The sequence below is a fragment of the Bison bison genome, unplaced genomic scaffold, assembly GCF_000754665.1.
Source record: "Bison bison bison isolate TAMUID 2011002044 unplaced genomic scaffold, Bison_UMD1.0 scf7180017864349, whole genome shotgun sequence".
Taxonomy (NCBI): domain Eukaryota; kingdom Metazoa; phylum Chordata; class Mammalia; order Artiodactyla; family Bovidae; genus Bison; species Bison bison.
This window is the reverse complement of record NW_011494921.1, coordinates 6,123,015-6,144,447: the sequence shown is the minus strand read 5'-3', so window position 1 is coordinate 6,144,447 and position 21,433 is coordinate 6,123,015. Positions and strand designations below refer to the sequence as shown.

Here is a 21,433-nt window from a genome sequence, read left to right as displayed (position 1 = left end):
CCTCCCCCCCCCAAAGGATCTTTCTAATGAATAGTAACAAATTTACTGAACCCAGTTGTTGGTTGGGAAGGCCAATGGAAAGAGGAGTGTCAGAAGTTCTGGCAACTCTTCCTGCTTCACCACACATTACCCATGACCCTAGAGAGACACCACTAAGCTTCTGCACTTATTTATTTCACAGTTTCTCTTTATGTAAAAGAAGAGAAATGAACAAATCTATTTTTTAAAATACTTATATTTTAATAATTTTACTTTCTGTTCATTTGTGGCCGCCCTGGGTCTTTGTGGCTGTGCGGGCTTTTCTCTGCTTGAGGAGAGCAAGGGCTCCTCTATCTGGTTGTGGTGTCTGGGGCTTTCACTGCAGCAGCTTCTCTTGTTGCGGAGCACAGGCTCTGGGAGTGCAGGCTTCAGCGCTTGCAGCGTGGGGCTCCTTAGTTGCAGTTCCCGGGCTTTACAGCGCAGGCTTAGTATTTGTGGAGCATGGGCTTAGTTGCTCCTCGACATGTGAGATCTTCTGGATCAGGGATCGAACCCGTGTCTCCTGCATTGGCAGGTGGATTCTTTACCACTGAGCCACCAAAGAAGCCCCCGAGTCTGTGCTTTTTAAACTTTTTTGGTAGTAAACTTATGTGTAAAATCTTAACCAGAGTCGCAAAATATAAAACATTAAAAAAATCAAATAGTTTCTTTATGCAGGTTTCAATCTGTGTGTGTGTGTGTGAAAAATTATTTTGTGTGCACTGAAACTCTCATCCTCTTTTGTCTTATGAGATTCACAGTCAAAAATTGGTTAACTGTTCTCCACTGCCTCTTGCTCTAACCAATGATTCGCTCCTCAATTCAGTTCAGTCGCTCAGTCGTGTCCGACTCTTTGCAACCCCATGGACTGCAGCACGCCAGGCCTCCCTGTCCATCACCGACTCCCAAAGTTTACTCAGACTCATGTCCATTGAGTCGGTGATGCCATCCAACCATCTCATCCTCTGTCGTCCCCTTCTCCTCCTGCCTTCAATCTTTCCCAGCATCAGGGTCTTTTCAAATGAATCAGTTCTTTGCATCAGGAGGCCAAAGTATTGGAGTTTCAGCTTCAGCATCAGTCCTTCCAATGAATATTCAGGACTGATTTCCTTTAGGATGGACTGGTTGGATCTCCTTGCAGTCCAAGGGACTCTCAAGAGTCCCTCCTCACCCCTTTATCCCACTCCCCACACAAAATGATACAGGGCAGAACTACAGACTTTCCCTTGACGAACAGAAATTCCAAAATTTTGTTATCATACATAACAACTTTTAGTTTCTGTATAACTCTTATGGTCCTGAATGGCAATCTTGAAATATTCTCTACCTCTCCAGCAAATGACTATTCTTAACAGAGATTCATAGTAGCTAGAGTGCTGCAGAGCATGTGCTTTCAACATGTTGTCTGAAATGCACCTCATTCTGTCTGCTCCTCCTTTTTTTTAAATTGGTTGTTCGGTGTTCCGTTGTGTGGGTGGACGTTGTTTTCTTCAATGAGTTTTCTAGCAGTGGACACGTGGGTTGTTTCCAGTGTTTGATAGTATGGACAGGGCCACAGTAAATAGACTTGTGCAGATGTCTTTTCATTTTTTGATAGTGTATCTTGGATACATTCCAGGACGTGAGATTGCTGAGTCCAAGGATAAATGTATGCTTACTCTTTTGTTAGATATTGCCAAGTTCTTTGCAGTAGAGGTTGTACCATTTTGCATTCTCAACAGTGATTGTGTTTGATGGCTGTTTTCTCTCTATCATTTCCAAAAGAGTATTTTGTCATGCTTTTGGGATGTTTTGACTCTGATGAATGAGAATGAAATGTCCTTATTGTCTTATTTTGTATTTTTATTAAGAATGAGTTTAGCATCTTTTCATATAAGTGTCTTGTATTTCTTGTAAAGTACTGGTTCATATCTCTGGTTCACTTTTATATGAGATTGTTTGATTAAACCTTTATGGTATATGGTTCAAGTATTTCCTGGTTTGTTATTTTTTCTTTTAACCTTTTTCTTATGGTGTTTTTTTTTCCTCCTCATAACCCAATTTATTGACCCTTTCTCATATTGTTTCAGGATTTTGTGTCAAAATTATGAGAGTTTTCCTTGCTATTGAAATTCCCTGTATCATTTCCAGCTTTTCCTATACAGGTTAATTAAAAGTGGTTCTGTGTAAGTATATGAGGGTTAGTCACTCAGTGGTGTCCTACTCTTTGTGACCCCATGGACTGCAGCCCCTGAGGGGTTTCACTGGGAGAATATCTGTCTTTTCCATCTCCACTTAAAGATTTCTTCATTATCCCACCATCTCACTCTCCCTTCTCCCTGTTCAGGTGGTCTCATAACTCTGGGGAAGTAAGTTTAGTTACGCTTCATTTAAACATGAAGTACCATTGAATCGCACATATATATCTACTGATTATGTATGTTCATTCAAGACTATTGATTTTAAAGTCACTCTTTTTACAAAAACTCAGCTAGTTTAAAAAGATTTCTACATTGGTAATATGGTGGGGTTTTACTTGAAATATGCTAATTTTTCTAAAATTGCAGTTTCCACCAAAAATACTTACTAGTGTTTTGCTTCTAAAAATGAGATACGATTATAACTTACTCTTTCCCTCCCTCATTCGGCAGCTATTTATTTAGGGCTGAACATAACTGTGGGCTTCCCAGGTGGCTCAGTGGTAAAAAATCAGCCTGCCAACACAGGAGATGTGAGTTCGATCCCTGGATCAGAAAGATCCCCTGGAGAAGGAAATGGCAAACTACTCCAGCGTTCTTGCCTGGGAAATGCCGTGGACAGAGAAGCCTGGTAGGCTGCAGACCATGGGGTCTTGAAAGAGTCACACATGGCTTAGTGACTACACAACAATAACAAATGCAGCTGTGGGCCTGGGGTGTGTGCTGATGCATGGGGCTCATTGTCTCTGTTAGGAAGGCAGGTAATTAAATGAGCATTAATACAGTGTGGTAAGAGCTGTTATAGATGGAGTTTAGACCTATTCAAGTGCCTAGTGGAGCCCAGAGCAATGACATGTCAACAGCTGGAAGATAATCTCAGTAAGTGGAAATGACAGGGGCTTAATGTCAAAGACATGTATTCAGAAGGTGATATTAAAGCTTTTTTAAAGGCTGGAGCAATTCGAACTATATAAATTCATTTTAATTTTATATCAATTTAGACTTTTCTTTATGCACTGTAAGTAGATAATGATAAATGAAACAGACGACAATGTTTTAATTAAATTTAATTAAGACCACATGTTTGTGGTCTTTATGTCAGGTATTTTGCTTCTACTTCCTTATTCAAGCTAGAATCAAGATTGCTGGGAGCAATATCAATAACATCAGATATGCAGATGACACCACCCTTATGGCGGAAAGTGAAGAAGAACTAAAGAGCCTCTTGATGAAAGTGAAAGAGGAGAGTGAAAAAGTTGGCTTGAATTTCAACATTCACAAAACTAAGATCATGGCATCTGGTCCCATCACTTCATGGCAAATAGATGGGGAAACAATGGAAACAGTGAGAGACTTTATATTTATGGGCTCCAAAATCACTGCAGTTGGTGACTGCAGCCATGAAATTAAAAGATGCATGCTCCTCGGAAGAAAAGCTATGACCAACCTAGACAGCATATTAAAAAGCAGAGACATTATTTGCCAACAAAGGTCCGTCTAGTCAAGGCTATGGTTTTTCCAGTAGTCATGTATGGATGTGAGAGTTGGACTGTGAAAAAAGCTGAGCTCAGAAGAATTGATGCTTTTGAACTCTGGCTTTGGAGAAGAGTCTTGAGAGTTCCTTGGACTGCAAGGAGATCCAACCAGTCCATCCTGAAGGAGATCAGTCCTGGGTGTTCATTGGAAGGACTGATGCTGAAGCTGAAACTCCAATACTTTGGCCACCTCATGCGAAGAGTTGACTCATTGGAAAAGACCCTGATGCTGGGAGGAATTGGGGGCAGGAGGAGAAGGGGATGACAGAGGATGAGATGGTTGGATGGCATCACCAACTCGATGGACATGACTCCAGGAGTTGGTGATGGACAGGGAGGCCTGGCATGCTGCGATTCGTGGGGTCACGAAGAGTCGGACACGACTAAGGGACTGAAGTGAACTGACTGAGGAAGTACGTGTGTGCATACCTGCTCTTGTATGCCACATGTCTGTGATTATTGTTTGTGTGCCTGCCTATCTCTCTGTATTGTTAAAGTAGACATGGGTTGGTACACACCCTTTTTAATCCACTGCCACAGGATTCAGCCTAGTCTTCCTCTTCTCATATTTGTGATTTCTTTCTCTGAGTGTGAGAAATCTGATTCTTATTATCTGTGATAGATTTACTTGTTTTTTCCAACACTAGTAGACGTGAAAAAGTAGTTTAAAAACTGCTAACCCATCCCTCTGTGAAAAAACCAGTTTACCAACCAGAACACAGTATTAGTGCACAGTTCTTTCTGTCTTTAGCTTTACAGTAAGCAGGGTTGTGGCCTTTTGTGCAAAGTTGCTTAGTGTCAAATCCCTATTTTTCTTTACATCCTTCTGTGGTGTTATGCCTACACTTACAGTGTAGTTATGTTCATTTGTCACACTCTGCAGTTTATTCTGGGTCCCCTGACATTCTTATAAAGTTCTAATTATCATTTTTTAAATTTACAAGCAACAGAGTTTACTGTTTGGGTATATAGGCTTTTGAGTTATAACCAATGAATAGGTTCAGGTATCTACCATCACAGTGCCATAAGAATATTTCAACCACCTTGAAAATTTCCTTTTTACTTCCTTGGCAGTCAGTCCCACCTCCACCAGTCCTTGCTAACCACCAGCTTTTTCCATCCTTGCAGTTTTGCCTTTAGCAAAATTCAGTATAAATAGCAATTATACAACATGTAGCATTTTGGGCTTGGTGTCTTTCACTCACCAAAATATATTTAAAGTTCACCCAAACTACTGCATGAGTCAATATTTCATTTGTTTCTATTGCTAAACAGTGTTCCATTATATGGCTATACCTGAGTTCTTAGGTTTGGGTGATTATGAATAAGCTGCATAACTATTCATGTTTAGGATTTTGTATAGACAAGATTTCAGTTTACTTGGGTAAATATCTAGGATTGGAATTGCTGGGTCATTTGATAAATGTGAGTGTCATATAAAAGAAAACCCTGCCGAACTATTTTTCAAAGTAACTGCAGCATTTTGCATTCTTGCTAGCAGTAAGTCGTATCATTGCCAGCACAATATAGTTCGGCTTTTTTAAAAAGAAATAAAAAAAATTGTTTATTTTAGGCATTCTAAAATGTGTGTAGTAGTACCTCGTTGTTACTGTAATCTGCACTTCCCTCATGACTAGTGACTGGTTTCCCTGGTGGCTCTGATGGTGAAGGACCCACCTGCAATGCAGGAGACCTGGGTTCGATCCCTGGATTGGGAAGATCCCTTGGAGAAGGAATGGTTACCCACTCCAGTATTCTTGCCTGGAGAATTCCATGGACAGAGGAGCCTGGTGGACTACAGTCCATGGGGTCACAAAGAATCGGACATGGCTGAGCAACTAAGGGTGTCATGTCAATGACTAGAGATGTTGAACATGTTTTCACATGATTGCTTGCAATCCATAAATCCTCTTTGGTGAAAGGCATGTTTGAGTTTTTGCCCATTTTTTTTTTTTCCCTTTTAGGTTGATTGTTTTCTTATTGTTGGGTCTTAAGGGTTCCTTATATATACACACATCCTTTAACAGATGTGTAATCTTTTCAAATATTTTTCTCCAGTCTTTAAACTTGTCGTTCATTTTCTGAACATCATTTACAGAAGTTTTACATTTTGATAAAGCCCAATTATCAGTTATATGTCATGACTCATGCTTTTAGTCTTCTAGAAACTCATTGGCAAACCCAAGGTCTTGCAGATATTTTCTTTGAGAAGTGTTACAGATTCCCATTTATATGATGACTTGGTCTTTCCATTTGTTTTTGTTTATACATAGCATTCTTGCTTGCTTCATTCTTTCTAACATATAGCATGTCTTTCAGCTCATTAACTCACTATCCATACTTACATACCTCATGAATTTTGCCTCTAGTCTCACAAACTCTTGTTTATTTATCGTCTAGACTTAGCACTTCTTATGGCTTTCATCCATCCAAATGTTTTTCTTGTTATCTATAGAAGAACTTAACATTCTCAAATAATGAAGTCAGAGCGCATCATAATATTTATCTAAGCTAATTACTGTGAAAAATTATTAGAATATCACAAATGCCTTTTGTATGATCTTATAATGTATTACTGCCAATTAAATATGTCATCTACTAGAATAATATTAAAACAAGAGCCCCATGTATTTCAAATCAGTTATTCATTGTGCGTTAAGAGATTAAGAAGTCAAAAGCTTTCCTGTGTGTGTATGTTTGTGTGTGTATGATTGGCAGTAATAGAGCTAATCATAAGATAAATTGGTTCTTTGAAACGTAAATATTTATTCTGTTTCTGGCTTCAAGTGGCTTCTATATATAAACAGATGTCCTAAGATGTCTGCAAATATCGTTCTAAAAAGAGGAAGGCAAGGCTTAATAAATGTTTTAAAAAAGACAAATAAATGAATTCATCAAATAGAAAAAAAAGTTGAGTGTTGGATACTGAAGGTAGTAAAGTACTTCTAGAGAAGGAAATAATAAAGTAAGCCAAAATTAGTAATAATAAAAGCAATGATAATGATACTAATGATGCACTTTACTGAGCACGTGTTATATCTCAGGTGCTGTGCTAAGGCTATCCCGCTTGCATCCAATGTTGAATTGAATGGGTAATGTACCCCTCTCTCGTGTCTTGTTTTCACTGAGTTGCATACCAGGATACACGGCAGCTTGGTTGGATTGCCAGAAGCTGTCGCTTTTCACTGGTTGCCATTTTGGGACTGCCTGCAAGTATAGATCAAACTCTCTGCCGTCATAATTGTCTTCAGACAGCTCCTTCTGGCCCCTCACAAACTGATCATCTCCGCTGATGATGAGAAAGAGAAGTTGAAGGCTTACCCTTCCTTCCCCTAAAACCTCACGTCTTAAAGCTCTTGCTGACTGCGTTGCATGGCCACCAACCCCAGCCTGATTATACTTATCACTTGTGGACCTGTTCTCTCCAAGTGCCATGCTGGAGCCTTAAAGAATAAAGACATATTCCTCTCCTGTTTTGTGTTTTCTGTTAGCCCCCTGCTTCTCATTGTCTTTAGGACTCTGACCAGAACTGTTCTTTTAACCTCTTTTTTGCCTCCCTATTTGGAGAAGGAAATGGCAACCCACTCCAGTGTTCCTGCCCGGAAAATCCCCATGGACGGAGGAGCCTGGTGGACTACAGTCCATGGGGTCACAGAGAGTCAGACACGACTGAGTGATTATCACTCACTCACTCGCCTCTTCACACACCTGTTCTTGTGCTACGCACTTCTGTAGATACATCAGGGTCGTTTAGCATATTGTCCTGTTTACCTGGAATATTTGTTTTCCGCTTTTGTCATTCCATGTAAATTCTCACATACGCTCTAGGACGCAGCTCGTCTGTTTCCTTCCCGTGAGGCTCTTTTTGACACAGGCTGTCTTCTTCACCCCATCCCAAGCACACTGGAAGGGATCTTTTTCTTTCAGAAAGTGCTCTTTGTATTTCACTTGCAAATCTGTATTTTCCACACAGCTCTAAGTTTTTCTGAAGTCCTTGTATCTTCTCCTTTTCATTTTTAGCCCCTTTAGCTAGCATAGCATGCTGCAGTCCGTGGAGTCGCAGAGAATCAGACATGCCTTAGTGACTGGACAGCACCACCGCCACCTAGCATAGCCATCATTCCAGAACAGGCAGAAGGCTCTCCCTGCCCGTCCTTCCCTGGGTCCAGTCCTCCTCCCGCCATAAAAACAGCTCTTGATTTTCTCCCTGTTTATACACTCTTTATTTTTTAAAATTAGAGATCAGTGCTTTTCAGACATTTGGAACAAAGTGGTATCCTTTCTTCGAAGGAAAACTTAACCACAGTGTGCTCGTGCACACACCCCCCCAAGATAAAAGGTAAAGTCTGGGAGCTAGGAGGCCTTCGTTTTCCTCCTGGCAGTTCTAGGGAACTTGTAGGGCTCCAAGTAGTAAGGTTTGCTACCTTAGAAAGGTTTGCCCTGGCCTTATTGCTCTGTTTTTGAGTCCCTCCAAATCATTCTTCACCTAGTTCGAGGAGAGAGCATTCTCTTCATTCATTCATTCATTCATTTTGGCGATGCCAGTTTTCCTTGCTGTGCGGGCTTTTCCGTCTTTGTGGCAAGCAGGAGCCGATCTCTAGTTGCGGTGGCTTCTCTCGTTGTTGAGCACAGGCTCTAGGGCAGGTGGACTCAGTGGTGGCGGCTCTCGGGCGCTAGAGCAGGCTCAGGAGTCGTGGCGCACGGGCTTAGTTGCTGCGCGGCATGTGGGAGCTTTCCGGATCAGGGATCGAACCCGTGTCTCCGGCGCTGGTAGGTGCATTCTTTACCATTGAGCCACCAGAGGAGCCCTGGGAGAGATCTTTCTAAAACACAAATCAAATTACGTCTCGTGCTTATATCTCGTTCATGAGGCTCCATGACCTTAGCTCACACCTGAGCTCCTTGGAAGTGTAGGGTGTATCTTCCGCCTTTGTGTCTTCCGCCTTTGTGTCACTAGCATCTGGTACAGCTAGTTCCTGGCAGAGGTCTGGTATGAAGTGGCCTGGGTGCTCTGTGCCGTTGAAGTTGATGAGAGAACTTGGCGTGGTGACCCATCTTCTTCACTCTCGTGGCTTTGCTTTTTGCTCAAACAGGCAGTACCAGCCTTGTTCTTCCTCAGATCTTGGGTCTACCTGTATCTTCGTATCGCAGCAATCTTTAGCTTTAACAGCCTTCATCAGTTTGCCTTTCTTTAATCTCTAAAGCAATTTGTTACGATTATAAAGAACAACATGCTTAGTGTACTATATTTAGTGCACCTTTTTTGTTACCACTTGATGGTATAACTTCTGCCTGGGTATCCTAGCAACAGCAGCAGCAAAAAAACAGCAAAAGTCACAAATGGTTTCAAAGGTACTTTCTGATCCAGGAAGATATATTTTGCCCAATTCTGAGGTATATAATTTTGGTTATAGGTTGTTATTTTAAGTTTATGCTTAAGTACAGTTTTGCCTTTGTTTCTCAACATGTTATAGGCTGAAAAATAAATGTTCATTTTATTGCGTCCTCTGAAACCAAAATTGGTGTTGAGTCAGCTCATAGCCTGCAAATCAAACAGAAATCTTTGAAAAAGTGCATGCAATGAATTAAAAGTATTTGGTGTAATTTTTACCATGAATCATTTTTAGGTTTTTGTTGCGAAAGAGGAATAATAAAGCTTTATCCACTTAGGTTAATGTTCTGGTGATATAGTATCCTTCCTAATTGTGTTTTCTATTCCTTGTGTATATTTCAATAAATGTCTCCGCTGCTTTCAGAATTGTTTATAATCACATTTCATGTGAGAACAGTTTTCTAAAAAGAAGGTAACTTGGAAAAAACTGTATTTCATTTCATTAAAAACAACTATCAAAACCTATGTTACCAGATGATTATTACATTCTTATTCAGGCTTGAAGCCATTTTGTTTATTTTTAACTGTACTTTTCTTTTCTCTAATTGCTTTGTGGCCTTTAATAAACAAACTTGTTTTGATGAAATGATCTCTCTCTAGAATTAGGGGTAAATATCTCTACCATTTTTTATAGGAAGGCTTTTGTCTGAGAAGTCTGTACTGCCATATTTTATATTTTTGGTGTTATTGGGGAAGGAAAAGTGGATACTGTGTCTTTAACGGAAAGCAAAAGGTTATCTTTCTCTGGCCTTTGTGTGTATGTGCTGATGTGGATGTAGGCAGCCAGACAGGCAATGTGTGCGGAGAGACCAGGGAACCGGCTGCGGATCGATAGACGTGGTGTGGAGTGAATTAATGCGAGGCAGGCCGTCTGTCTGTCATAAGGATCGTAGGGAATGCGGAGCCGTGCGGTCACTCACTGCGGAGATCTGCTCCCAATAAATTCAAGCCTGCTGCCTGAAAATAAACTGGAGATACACACCTCCTCCCTTCCTCACTGTGAAATTTTACTTTATTCAAAGTAAAGCTACGTATCAGATTCTTGCCTCGTGTACTTTAATTGGAGCACTGGGAAACCGCAGTTGGGAAAGGCTGATTAAAGAAAAAAAAAAACCTGCTATTCTTTTAGATCCATTTTTCAATCTCAGTGGAAATCTGTATTACAATGGGAAAGAGAAATACACTGTTTGTTAATCTTTGTAAATATTGTGATATATAGTTTTCTTTCTGAGTCCAAGAATATTGTGTCTCACTTTCATCTAATCTTCAATGGAATAATAATATTATAATGAACTTAAATGGTTTTATATCGCAACATTGGTTATAGTGCTGTGCTTTAAATTTTGTTCTATTAAAATTTAGTATTTAATCTTTGTTCATTTAATCACATGACACTGAAGTCTTCAGAGTTCACCACATTAGTCATTACTCGGGTATTAGGCAATAGAAAAAAATGTTCATAAAGGTACTTTATAAGCTTTTGAAAGATAAATTTTATAATACTGTTCATGATTTTGCAGGTGGGGAGAGGCAAGTGCAGTTTCATTTCGTTGATTTTGAAAACTGTATTTCCACATTTACATTGAAAATGTTTTTCTGAAGTGGTTACAAATATTGCATACAAATGAGAAGTTGTCTGCATGCATCTCTCACGATGAGCAGTGGTCTGAGAGCATTCTTGTCTGGATGGTGTGGCGATCTCACATAGTCTTCCTTGCTCTCTGCTTTTTATTTTTGCTGGTGCCACAGCCCAGCCTTCTGTCTTCCTCTGCTGTGTCCACACTTATACCACTTTTCTGCTCCATTCCATGTTTTTCCTTGTTTTCCTCCTGATTCACAGTGTAGAACCCATTTATAGATACCTATTTCCAGCATAATCTACATTCATTTTTTTTAATTTTGTGAATCTGGATTTGGTTTTTTAAATGCCTCACGTTTTCCCATTAATGTTTTGTCTTTTTTTTTTAATTGTATCTCTTTATTATATCTTTTTCACCAAAGCAAACTTACTATTATTTTATAGTATATTTAAATAACATAATTTGTGTCATGGGATTGAAGGTATTGAGTTCTATTCTCAATGTATTTATTGAACCTTTATGAGATGTTCTTTACTGCCAGATATTTTGAAGAGATTCAGAAAGTGAATGTCTTAGATTTTATGGCATAGTTTGACAAATAAGATCACCTACAACAAGTACATAAAAAAGTGGCAAAGTACCGCCGTATAATTAATCGACAGTACTTATATGTTGCGTAATATAAATATGCAAGAAGCTGAAGCTTGAATGTAGGTATCCTAGTATTTCTCAGGAATATTTGCATCATCTTACTGATAGTGGATAGTGATGAAATGCCTTTTATGTTTCAAAAAGTTTAGCCTTTTAATACCAGGAAGAAAGGAATACATTTGTTTTTCTTCTGGTCTTTGTGTTTCATTGAAAATAGCATTGTATTCTGATATAACCTCAATTCTCTTTAGTGACAGTGATGTAGTACCTTCTATTGTATTTTTTTTTTATAGTTAGGTTTGTTGAGGTATAATTTATATATGGTAAAATTCACTCTTTTTAGTGTACAGTTCTGTGAATTTTAGGCAAATGTGGGTAGTCATATTTCTACTATCACAATTAAGATATTTATTATTTTCGTTATTCTAAACATTTGCTTAGACCATTTTATAGTCAGTCTTCCTACCATACCCCTTGCCTCTGGCAATCACTGATTTGATTTCTGCCCTACAATTTTGCCTTATGAAGAATGTCTCCTATTATCATAAGATAGTAATATAAAAAAGTGTCACTAAATACTGTGGAGACTATAAATACCTAGGTTTGGGGAATTTTTTTTTAATGTTATTATCCCCCCTTCCTTTTTTTGTAGGTAAAGATTACCATGCTTAAAAAGGTTCAGTAATGGGTTTTGCTCATCTTTTATTATAACTCTATGGTCCAAAAGTTCAAAAGGAGAAACTTCTATCATTTCCTTAAAACAAACTTATTAAAATTAGTTTTAAATCATCTGTGCTGTTTGTATTTGAGAATTGATTTTAGTAATTTGGTCTTTGCATTATCAGTGTCTCTTATGATATCTTCCAACAAGAGTTTGGACTCTTGGGTATTTTGTTATCATCCCATTACCCCCCTTGACTGCAGTTTAGATATTTAGCTGATCCTTAAAAAAATGAAATATATAGAATTTTGAATTACCCAAATCAATCTTCTTTTTTAATTGACTGGTAATAAAATAACCCAGAAAACTTGACTGTAAGAAATAATAGGATGAGTTACAAGCATGATCAAAATGAGGAATATAGTTTAATTTTTTTTAATATAAATTTACTTATTTTAATTGGAGGCTAATTACAATATAATTTTTAAAATTAAAAATGGAACATTAGCCTTCCTGACACAAGAAAAACATTCATGGTGGAGTTTGTTTTCTTATTTCATAAATGTTCTTTTTTTTTTTTTTTGGGCAGGTGAATTCTTTTTTTTTTGCATAAATGTTCTATATGGTTCTTTTCTCCCTGTTTTCTTCATGGCAAAGACCATACCAAAAGAGTACACAGAAAGGGGTGTGGATTTCTTCATTAATCTGGAATAGTAGAAAAGCACACTTTTTAAAAAACTCTTTGAGATATAATTCACATGCTATCGAATTCACACTTATAACTACCATCCATTGTTTTTTTTTTTAACATATTCACAGAATTGTGTAACCATCACTGTAATCAATTTCAGAACATCTTCATCACACAAAAAGAAACCAAAGACTCATTAGTTTAAATACTCATTTGCCCCCATCCCCCCAGCCCTTTGTAGTTGTTGTTTAGCTGCTCAGTCCTGTCCAGCTCTTTGCAACCCCATGGACTGTAGCCCACCAGGCTCCTCTGCCCATGGGATTTCTCAGGCAGGAATACTGGAGTGGGTTGCCATGTCCTTCTCTAGGGCATCTTCCCAACCCAGGGATCTAATCTGCGAGCAGGTCTTTTGTCCCGTGCATTGGCAGGGGGATTCTTGACCGCTGAGCCACCAGGGACGTTCTCTCCCAGTCCTGAGCAACCACACATAAACTTTCGCCTCTCTAGATTTGCTTTCTCTAGTTGTGGGGCACGGGCTTCCCCCTGCCGTGGCTTCTCGTGTGGAGCACGGGTTCTAGCTGTGGGGGCTTCAGTAGTTCAGTGCATGGGCTTAGTTGCTCTTCAGCGTGTGGGATCTTCCCAGACCAGGGATCGAACCCCTGTCCCCCACATTGGCAGGCAGATTCTTAACCACTGGACCACTAGGGAGATTCCAGACGTTTTAAATTCGAATCAAGTTCACTTATCAGTTTTCCTTTTATGGGCTGTGCTTTTGGTGTCAAGTCTGGCCTCAGGTATCAAGGGTTTTCTTTTTTTTTTCCCTAGAATTTTCATAGTCATATGTTCTACATGTAAGTCCATGATTCACTGTGAGTTAATTCTTATAAAAGGTGTGAGCATTAGGTCAGGGTTCATATTTTTGTCTCCGGTTATCCAGTTATAGCAGTCCATTTATGGAAGAGACTGTCTTTCCTCCATTGATTTGCTTTTGCACCTCTGTCAGATATCATTGGGCATATCTGTGTTTTCTTCTGGTTTGCTATTCTAGTCCGTGAACCTAAAACCATGGTGTAAGTGTTGAAATGGGGCAGATTTTTTTCCTACCTTATTTTTTTCCAATTTTTAAAAACTATTCTAGTTCCTTTGTCTTTCTAAATAATTTTAGAAGAATTTTGTCTATATATACCAATAAATCATGCTAGGATTTTGATAGAAGTTAACACGAAACCTATATATGGAGAATTTCACATCTTTACTATATAGACTCTTTCAACTTAGAACATGGTGTGTCTCTCCATTCATTTATTTAGGCCTCTTTGATGTTTCATCAGTGTTTTGTAGATATCAGCATGTCATTCCTGTATATGTTTTTTTCAATTGGCATCTAAGTATTTCAGTCTTTTTGAGCCATTATTAATAGAATTTTTTAAAAATTAGGTGTCCATGTGTTCATTGCTAGTGTATAGAAATGTGATCTTTAAAATATTTTTTGTATTCTTTCTTTAAAAATTGTGATTCATTTAGATATTTGGCAAAACTAATACAATTTTGTAAAGTTTAAAAATAAAAAAAAATAAAATAAAAGTACTAGGAGATAAAAAAAAATTGTATTTCTTTATTGCCTGGACGTCTCATTGCAGTGGCCTCTCTTGTCGTGGAGCACGGACTCTGTGGCATGCAGGCTTCAGTGGCTGAGGTGCATGGGCTTAGGTGCTCCGAGGCATGTGGAATCTTCCCAGATCAGGGATCAAAGCTCTGTTTCCTGAATTGGCGGGTGGATTCTTTACTACTGAGCCACCAGGGAAGCCCTTTTTCTTGTATTCTGTAGCCTTGCTGTACTCACTTTGTTTGTTTTGTGGATTCCTTTAAATTTCCCCGTAGACAGTTGTTTTTATCTTGAATGGGATCACTTCATTCCAAACTGTACATGTTTTATTTTCTTACTGAATTGCACTGTCTAGAATTTCTAATGCTGTGTCAAATAAGAGCAACAATGTGGACATCTTTGCTTCATTCTTGATCATAGGAGGAAAACATTCAGTCTTTCATCATTAAATATAATGTTACATTTTTAATAGGTGCTCTTTATTAAGTTGAACAAGTTCCCCCTCTTCCTCTATTTCTGTTTTTCTGAGAGTTTTTAAAATCATGATGTTGAATTTTATCAAATTATTGACATGATCATATGATTGTTTCTTCTTTAGTCTGTTAAAATTTTGGATAGCATTGAGTTGTTGAATATAGAACCAGGTTTGCTTTCCAACTGAATAAATCTCACTTTGTCATGGTATGTGATTCTTTTTAAGTGTTGTTGAATTCTACTAGTTTACATTTTGTTGAGGATTTTTGAGTCTAAATTCATGAGAATTTCTGATCTGTAGTTTTATTTTCGTTTGTATGTTGACCCTTGAACAACCTTAGTTTGAACTGAGCGGATCCACTTACATGTGGTTCTTTTTCACTAGTAAGTACTATAGTATTACATGAGCCAACCAACATCGTTGGTTGAATATCCGAAGATAAGGAGGAACCACAGATACATGGAGGACTTCACAGTGATAGTACTCAATATCATGTGATTCTATGAACACGTATCCCTCTTTTGTTGTCATAGCAATGCACTACTTCCAGATAGTGGGGGAAATCTGTGTTTTATCTAGAATGGGAAAATAGGTGAGTTAGGAAAAGACATTTGTAGGAAGTTCTTTGAAGTTCTCAGGTGTTCTGGAGAATGGAAGTTTTGGGTGCCCTCATCAGCTTTCAGTTAGTTTCCTTCAGTTCAGTAATTGTCGGACCTTCCATCTAATTCTTGAATGCGTGCTAAGTTGCTTCGGTCGGGTCCAGCTCTGTGTGACCACGTGGACTGTAGCCTGCCAGACTCCCCTGTCCATGGAATTCTCCAGGCAAGAATACTGGAGTGGGGTGCCATTTCCTCGTCTAGGGGATCTTCCCAATACAAGGATCGAAGCTGCATGTTTTTTGTATCCTGCGTGGACAGGCAGGTTCTTTACCATTAGTGCCGCCTGTTATACCCTTGGGGCGTTACATTTAAGGTCTCTTTCAAAGACCCGGAACCCAAATCCCTCTTTTGTCATCATCCCTCTTCCCAACCCTCAAATTACAAGCAAACTAATATTAAAGAGAAGCAAACTTTTAAAATAGTCCTTCACTTTCTAGGTTTTCTCTTTTTTTTTAGGCATAACTGTGTCTAAATCTACTAAAATCACTAGTAAACATGTTGAAAGGAAGCAAGTGAAACTATACAACTTGAGTGTTTTTGTTCCCAGATCTTGGTTAAGAGTAATATGGTTTGCATCCATGTATGTACGTACATATAAAGCAGTAGAGAGCACACGTTTGGTTCATTACTCTCTGTCTCTTCCTAATTTGGATGAATATATGGTATTTTTTTTTAACATACTGCATTTTCATCCAGTAAGTAAATTAAACCGCTTTAAGAGTTTTGGTCCACTTCTCTTTTAGTTTCATAAACTAGCTGTTCTTCTCCTTTGTTTTAGCTGGGGTCTCAGCGGAAGCCCTGCAGACTATCACTACTGCTCCTGATGCCTCGGGGCCGGAAGCCAAAGTCCAAGAGGAGGAACACGACCTTGTGGATGATGACATCACGACTGGTAAGAAGAGACATCTTTAGTGTCATCTGGATGAACTTTATCTGATATCGGAAAATGCTTCCAGGTCATTTATAGCAGGACTAAGTACATGGATGGAAACTTGCATTGATGGAATGCTTGGTTTTTTGAGACCCTTTAGTGCCCTTTCTGATCTTGAAGTAGAAAGAAGCAGAACTGTTTGTTTGGTCAAGGTTTGCTCATCGTTGCCTTAACAATGAGCCTGCTAGCTGTGTGTCCGATTTTCCAGGGACCTTCTAATTTAGAAGCTAGGATCATTACTGAAGTGTTGGAACATGTAGAGGAGTACGCCTCTTGTGTTGTGACAGGTTTTGCAGTTGCAGTCGTGTTGGTCAGTCACCAAGTCACGTCCGACTCTTTGAGACCCCGTGGACTGCAGCACGCCCTAGGATAGACTGAAAATATTGAAGTTGTAATAGTGATACATGCAACATAGGCTACCTGAGGAAACTTACAGGTACGCTTTCTACCTGTACAGTAGAAATGAATGCTTTTTTAAAAGTTACTTACATTGTCTGGGTATTGAGCATTCTTCTCTGTATTATTTATCACATAATCAGATGTGGTAAAATTTAGGAAAGCCGCACACTGCATTATGTTCAACCTGTCTTTTTATAGACTTAGAGCAGTGTCGATTGCTGAATATGCAAATGCATTCAGCTCAGTTTCTTTCAGTGCACAGAGGATACAAACAACCTAGAATACTATTTATAGTGACGTCGCTCAGTCGTGTCCGACTCTTCGCGACCCCATGGACTGTAGCCCACCAGGCTCCTCCATCCCTGGGATTTTCCAGGCAAGAGTACTGGAGTGGGGTGCCATTGCCTTCTCCAGGAGATCTTCCCAACCCAGGGTTTGAACCCAGGTTTCACACATTGCAGGCAGATTCTTTACCATCTGAGCCATCAGGGAAGCCCAGTATACTATTTGTATTGGTATTAAGAAAGATAAGCTCTTGATTTTGGTGTGGATGGTTAAAAAATAAAATCTGACCAAATAAATCTATAACTATTGTAAAGCGAGAAATATTAATAGTAATCAATAATTTGAAAAGAAGCATGCTCACAAAGTGTCAGTAAAATTTTCAACAGTCATTAAAGGAAGAGGGGGTGGAAAAAAAAAAGGGGGGGGAAATTGGCTTTTTCCCCTCCCTTTTTCCTCTTAAAGCTGTGTGTGGCAGGTTCTTTACTGTTATCACCTGAATGCTCTTAAATTTCTTTCACTGGGACGAAGTTGAAGAAGCCTACTGTTCTCTCTTGAAAATGTTCAAAGCCTGTATTTAAAACCTATGGCCTGTGCCACTGCTGTAGTTGACTTTATCAGGGAACATCTGGTTTTCAGCAAAAAATGTGATGATGGTGGTGGTGGCTCTTGCTTTTTAATGTATTGGTTCATTGATTTAAAAAATATCATCCATCTTAAATATACATGTAAATTATTTCTCAAACTTCCAGCTTTGCTAAAAGTCATTTATACTGTAAGTTATAGGGTTTGTTTCAGTAGCTACTAGAAGATATCATTTCATTTGCAAATTTTTTATTTTTTTATTTCTTTTTTTTTAAACTTTGTATTTTGTATTAAAGTGTAGCCGATCAACAATATTGTGATAGTTTCAGGTCAACAGCGAGGGTATTGTGATAGTTTCAGGTCAACAGCGAAGGTACTCAGCCTTTCCTCTATGTGTATCCATTCTCCCCTAAACTCCCCTCCCATCTAGGCCATTTGTAGATTTTTAAAAATGAGTTCTTGCTCTATTCAGTTTTTACTGCTTTAAAAAAAATAATATTATAGATATGTTTTGTTATTACCTCAGATTTTAAAGGTTTTCTTGTCTGCAAAAAGTCATGGTTTAAATAATGGAAGTTGCCTTTGCAATAGCAGAATATCTCACTTTGTATTCCAGAAGAAAAGCTGAATTTTCGAGCACTCAAGTAACTATTATTAAATCAGTACATTGAAATTATGAACTATGTTCTGCCGAAGTCACGAGTCAGAGTTAGGGCACGTGACTCTGTGTTTATTTTACTGTTAAAAAAAAAATCAGGAAGCTTAAAAATGAAAATCTAGTTTGGAGAGTTAATTAATGCTACATAAACTATATTTTAATCTGTAAGAAGTTCAGTTAAATGCATGTGATGCATGGCTTTATCAGTTGATTTACTCATTTCCTGCCATGAGTAGTCGAGTCAAGAATTTAAATAACTGAAAAAGATTTCCTTAACATGTTGTCAGAGCAACCAGCGCACTGCAGCCTGTGGGTCGTTCACATTACCTTTAGATTGTGTGACTTGATTAAGATGTGGTATAGATTTTTGTGAGGGTTTAGAAGAAAACCATATTTCTTTTTATTGACTAGAATCCTATATAAATTGCATTATGAAAAATATGGTAGGTGCATTTGAGAGAAACCTGTTTCAAGCAGAATAATCTTATTTTAGGCTAACCAGCATTGCAGAGCACAAGAGGTACTGCAAAATGGAAAACTGGCCAATTCAGCTATTCATCCTGAAAACCCTGATTTTTCCCAATTATTTAAAAGGAATTGCTCTCGTAATATCACCTCATAAAATAGAAATTATATCGTGACAGAGATATTTGCCTATATTTTGAATGAATTCTTATTTGACTGCTGTAGCTAGGCTAATATGTGTAGCTGTATTAATTTTATTTTTGTGGTAATCTGAGGCTGAATTCTCCAATTAACTGAATTCAACAGCTGACCAAGATAACAATTCAAATATGCAGTATAATTTAGTGCTTTTGCTATAGGCAGAATTTCAAAGCTGAAATTTTTCTTCTGGGTGAGAGCGAATGAGGTATGAATATTGTCTTGTGACCCTTGATCTGAGCTTGGCAGTCTTTGTTATTTGTTAGTGTTTGCTGTATGAAAGTAAAGAAGCATGGATAAAGCTGTGTAAGTGTTGGCTATGATCAATTGGAACTAATTAAATTTATTTGAAATGAAGAGTCTTAACTGGAAGAGAACAGCTGGAAAAACTGGGAAGAAAAAATTGAGCCTTGATTGAGACAATTTAAATCTTCACCCTGTCATTTCAAAAATATGCTGCAGCTTCTTTCTAAATCTCTCTTTTTAAAGCTAATATCTATTGATCGGCTCTACAAAGTAATGCCAGTAGTGCCTTGGTCAACACACACCCTCAGTTTTACTTAGCATTCCAGCCTAAGGTTTATCAGGCTCTTTCCTTGAACCAAATGTCTTAAATCGCATATCAAAGCCATGTTAGATTAATAATATCTAATATTAACAATATTAATATTATTTTATGTAGAAAAAATATTAAAACCTATTTCTCATTTAAAAAAAAATATTACAAAGTATACGTGGGGAATATACTCCCTGCCCCCAGCAAAGGAATTCCTTCAGGTTTTGTAAAACTCTGTATATTTAAAATCTATTTTAACAATAATAGTAGTATTTTCTTGAAAGTACAAAGAATGGCATTAAGATTGTTTCTGGATTATTTATAATTTTAGAGTCACACACATATTCTATACCTGTGCATTTGCTTTTGTGTGTATACTTTTATTTTTGATATTCCAGTTTAAATGTTTATATATAAAAAAATCAATATTTATAAATAGCATGTTCTTATTTTCACTGTAATATTAATAGGTAATTATATTAATGGAGTAAATCTCATTTAAAAACTGATATATATATATATAAGTTTTTAGACAAATTGTAATCTATTTTTTTAAGATAGACCTTTTGGGTGAGTTTTTTGGTTATTTTTATGTGGTTTTCATTGAGGTAAAGGATAGCATTCTGTGAGAATGAAGATATATATCCCCTAAATGTTGTATTTTAAGACATCCTCCCTTAATAGCAGTTTTAAAAGAATTTTGGACAGGTTTCATTCACAAACCTGCCTGGATGCGTTTAAGAAATTGACCATATTCTCCTGGGGGTCATACTGCAGCGTCCTACCCTTTGTTCAATACCACAAGGACACAAAGTGACCACATAACGGCAGTAAATGGTCAAGAGCCACTGACATTGTCAGAAAGAGACACCTTGATGCTGGATCAGCAGCACAGTGGGTAGGTTGAGCCACTCACAGCGGGGGCAGCAATGATCCGTAAATTCGGGTGGGCGTGTTGACTCTATTTGTTGTACTTTCTTGTAAAATTTAATTTATATAAAAAGGATGAGAAATGCTATGGAATAAAGAAAAAATAGAGAAAGGTAAGAAAACTTGAAAGGGGTATCAAGTTGTTAACTTCGTACCAACCGCTTTATTCTTGATTCTAACAGCATTTCTTTAAAGTGTATTCTGGTTATTTGTCCAGATAGATGAGGAAACGTGCTCAGGGAGGTTCATGTTCAAGGGACTGAGAATGTGTCCTGCCTCATTCCAGAGCCCACCTGTGAACTTGAGCACCACCCCAACCCGCCTCACAGTCTGAGACTCGCGGAACTTCGGCATCTTTTCTTTAGAAATGGGAGATGACGTCACAGCCCACCTTTACTGCTTAGGGTCGCGAGCCCGAGCCTGACGTTTGCCAGCTGTCCTGTCTTACCGCCTAGAAGGCAAACTGGTTATTCTAAGTTAGAGCCAGAGATTATCTCCCGTAAGGGAAAAAATCAGCATGTATTCTTTAAATGTTCTTTTACAATTTGTTCTTTACTTACAACTAGTATGATGTTAAGACTGTAAATATAATTAGTGTTCATAATGTAAATAATTATTGTGTACTTGTAAAATGAAATTTGTGTGGTTCCATCCAGCTTTTTGAAGTCACCAACATAAAACTGACACCTCAACATAGATTCACAGAGCAAAGTCAACATTTCTAGTATATTAAGATGGAACTGGAAAGCATGCCTTGTCTGAGACTAAATATTGATTTGTTAATTTTACCATTTACTGAGGCCCTGTTCATAAAATGTTTATACATTTGTTTTGACTGAAAGATAGGAAATTCATCTTGTTAAAGTTCCAAAGAGCAAAATTTAGGGCATTATATATTCAGAAATCAGAAATACTTCCTTAGCAGAGAGATAGAAGCCATATAATTAGTAAACCAGAATAAGACTTTCTGCATTTTACCCTTTC

The 21,433-nt window shown here is 38.0% G+C and overlaps 1 protein-coding gene across 1 annotated transcript in view; it reads left to right on the top strand.

Annotated features, from left to right (window-relative positions):
• The window catches only part of WDR7 (WD repeat domain 7), a 353,677-nt gene that overhangs the window by 128,153 nt on the left and 204,091 nt on the right, over positions 1–21,433 (top strand). The window contains exon 20 of the mRNA XM_010854831.1: positions 16,224–16,337. Within this exon, the coding sequence (XP_010853133.1) occupies positions 16,224–16,337 (114 nt within the window). The remainder of the gene's footprint in view (positions 1–16,223; positions 16,338–21,433) is intronic.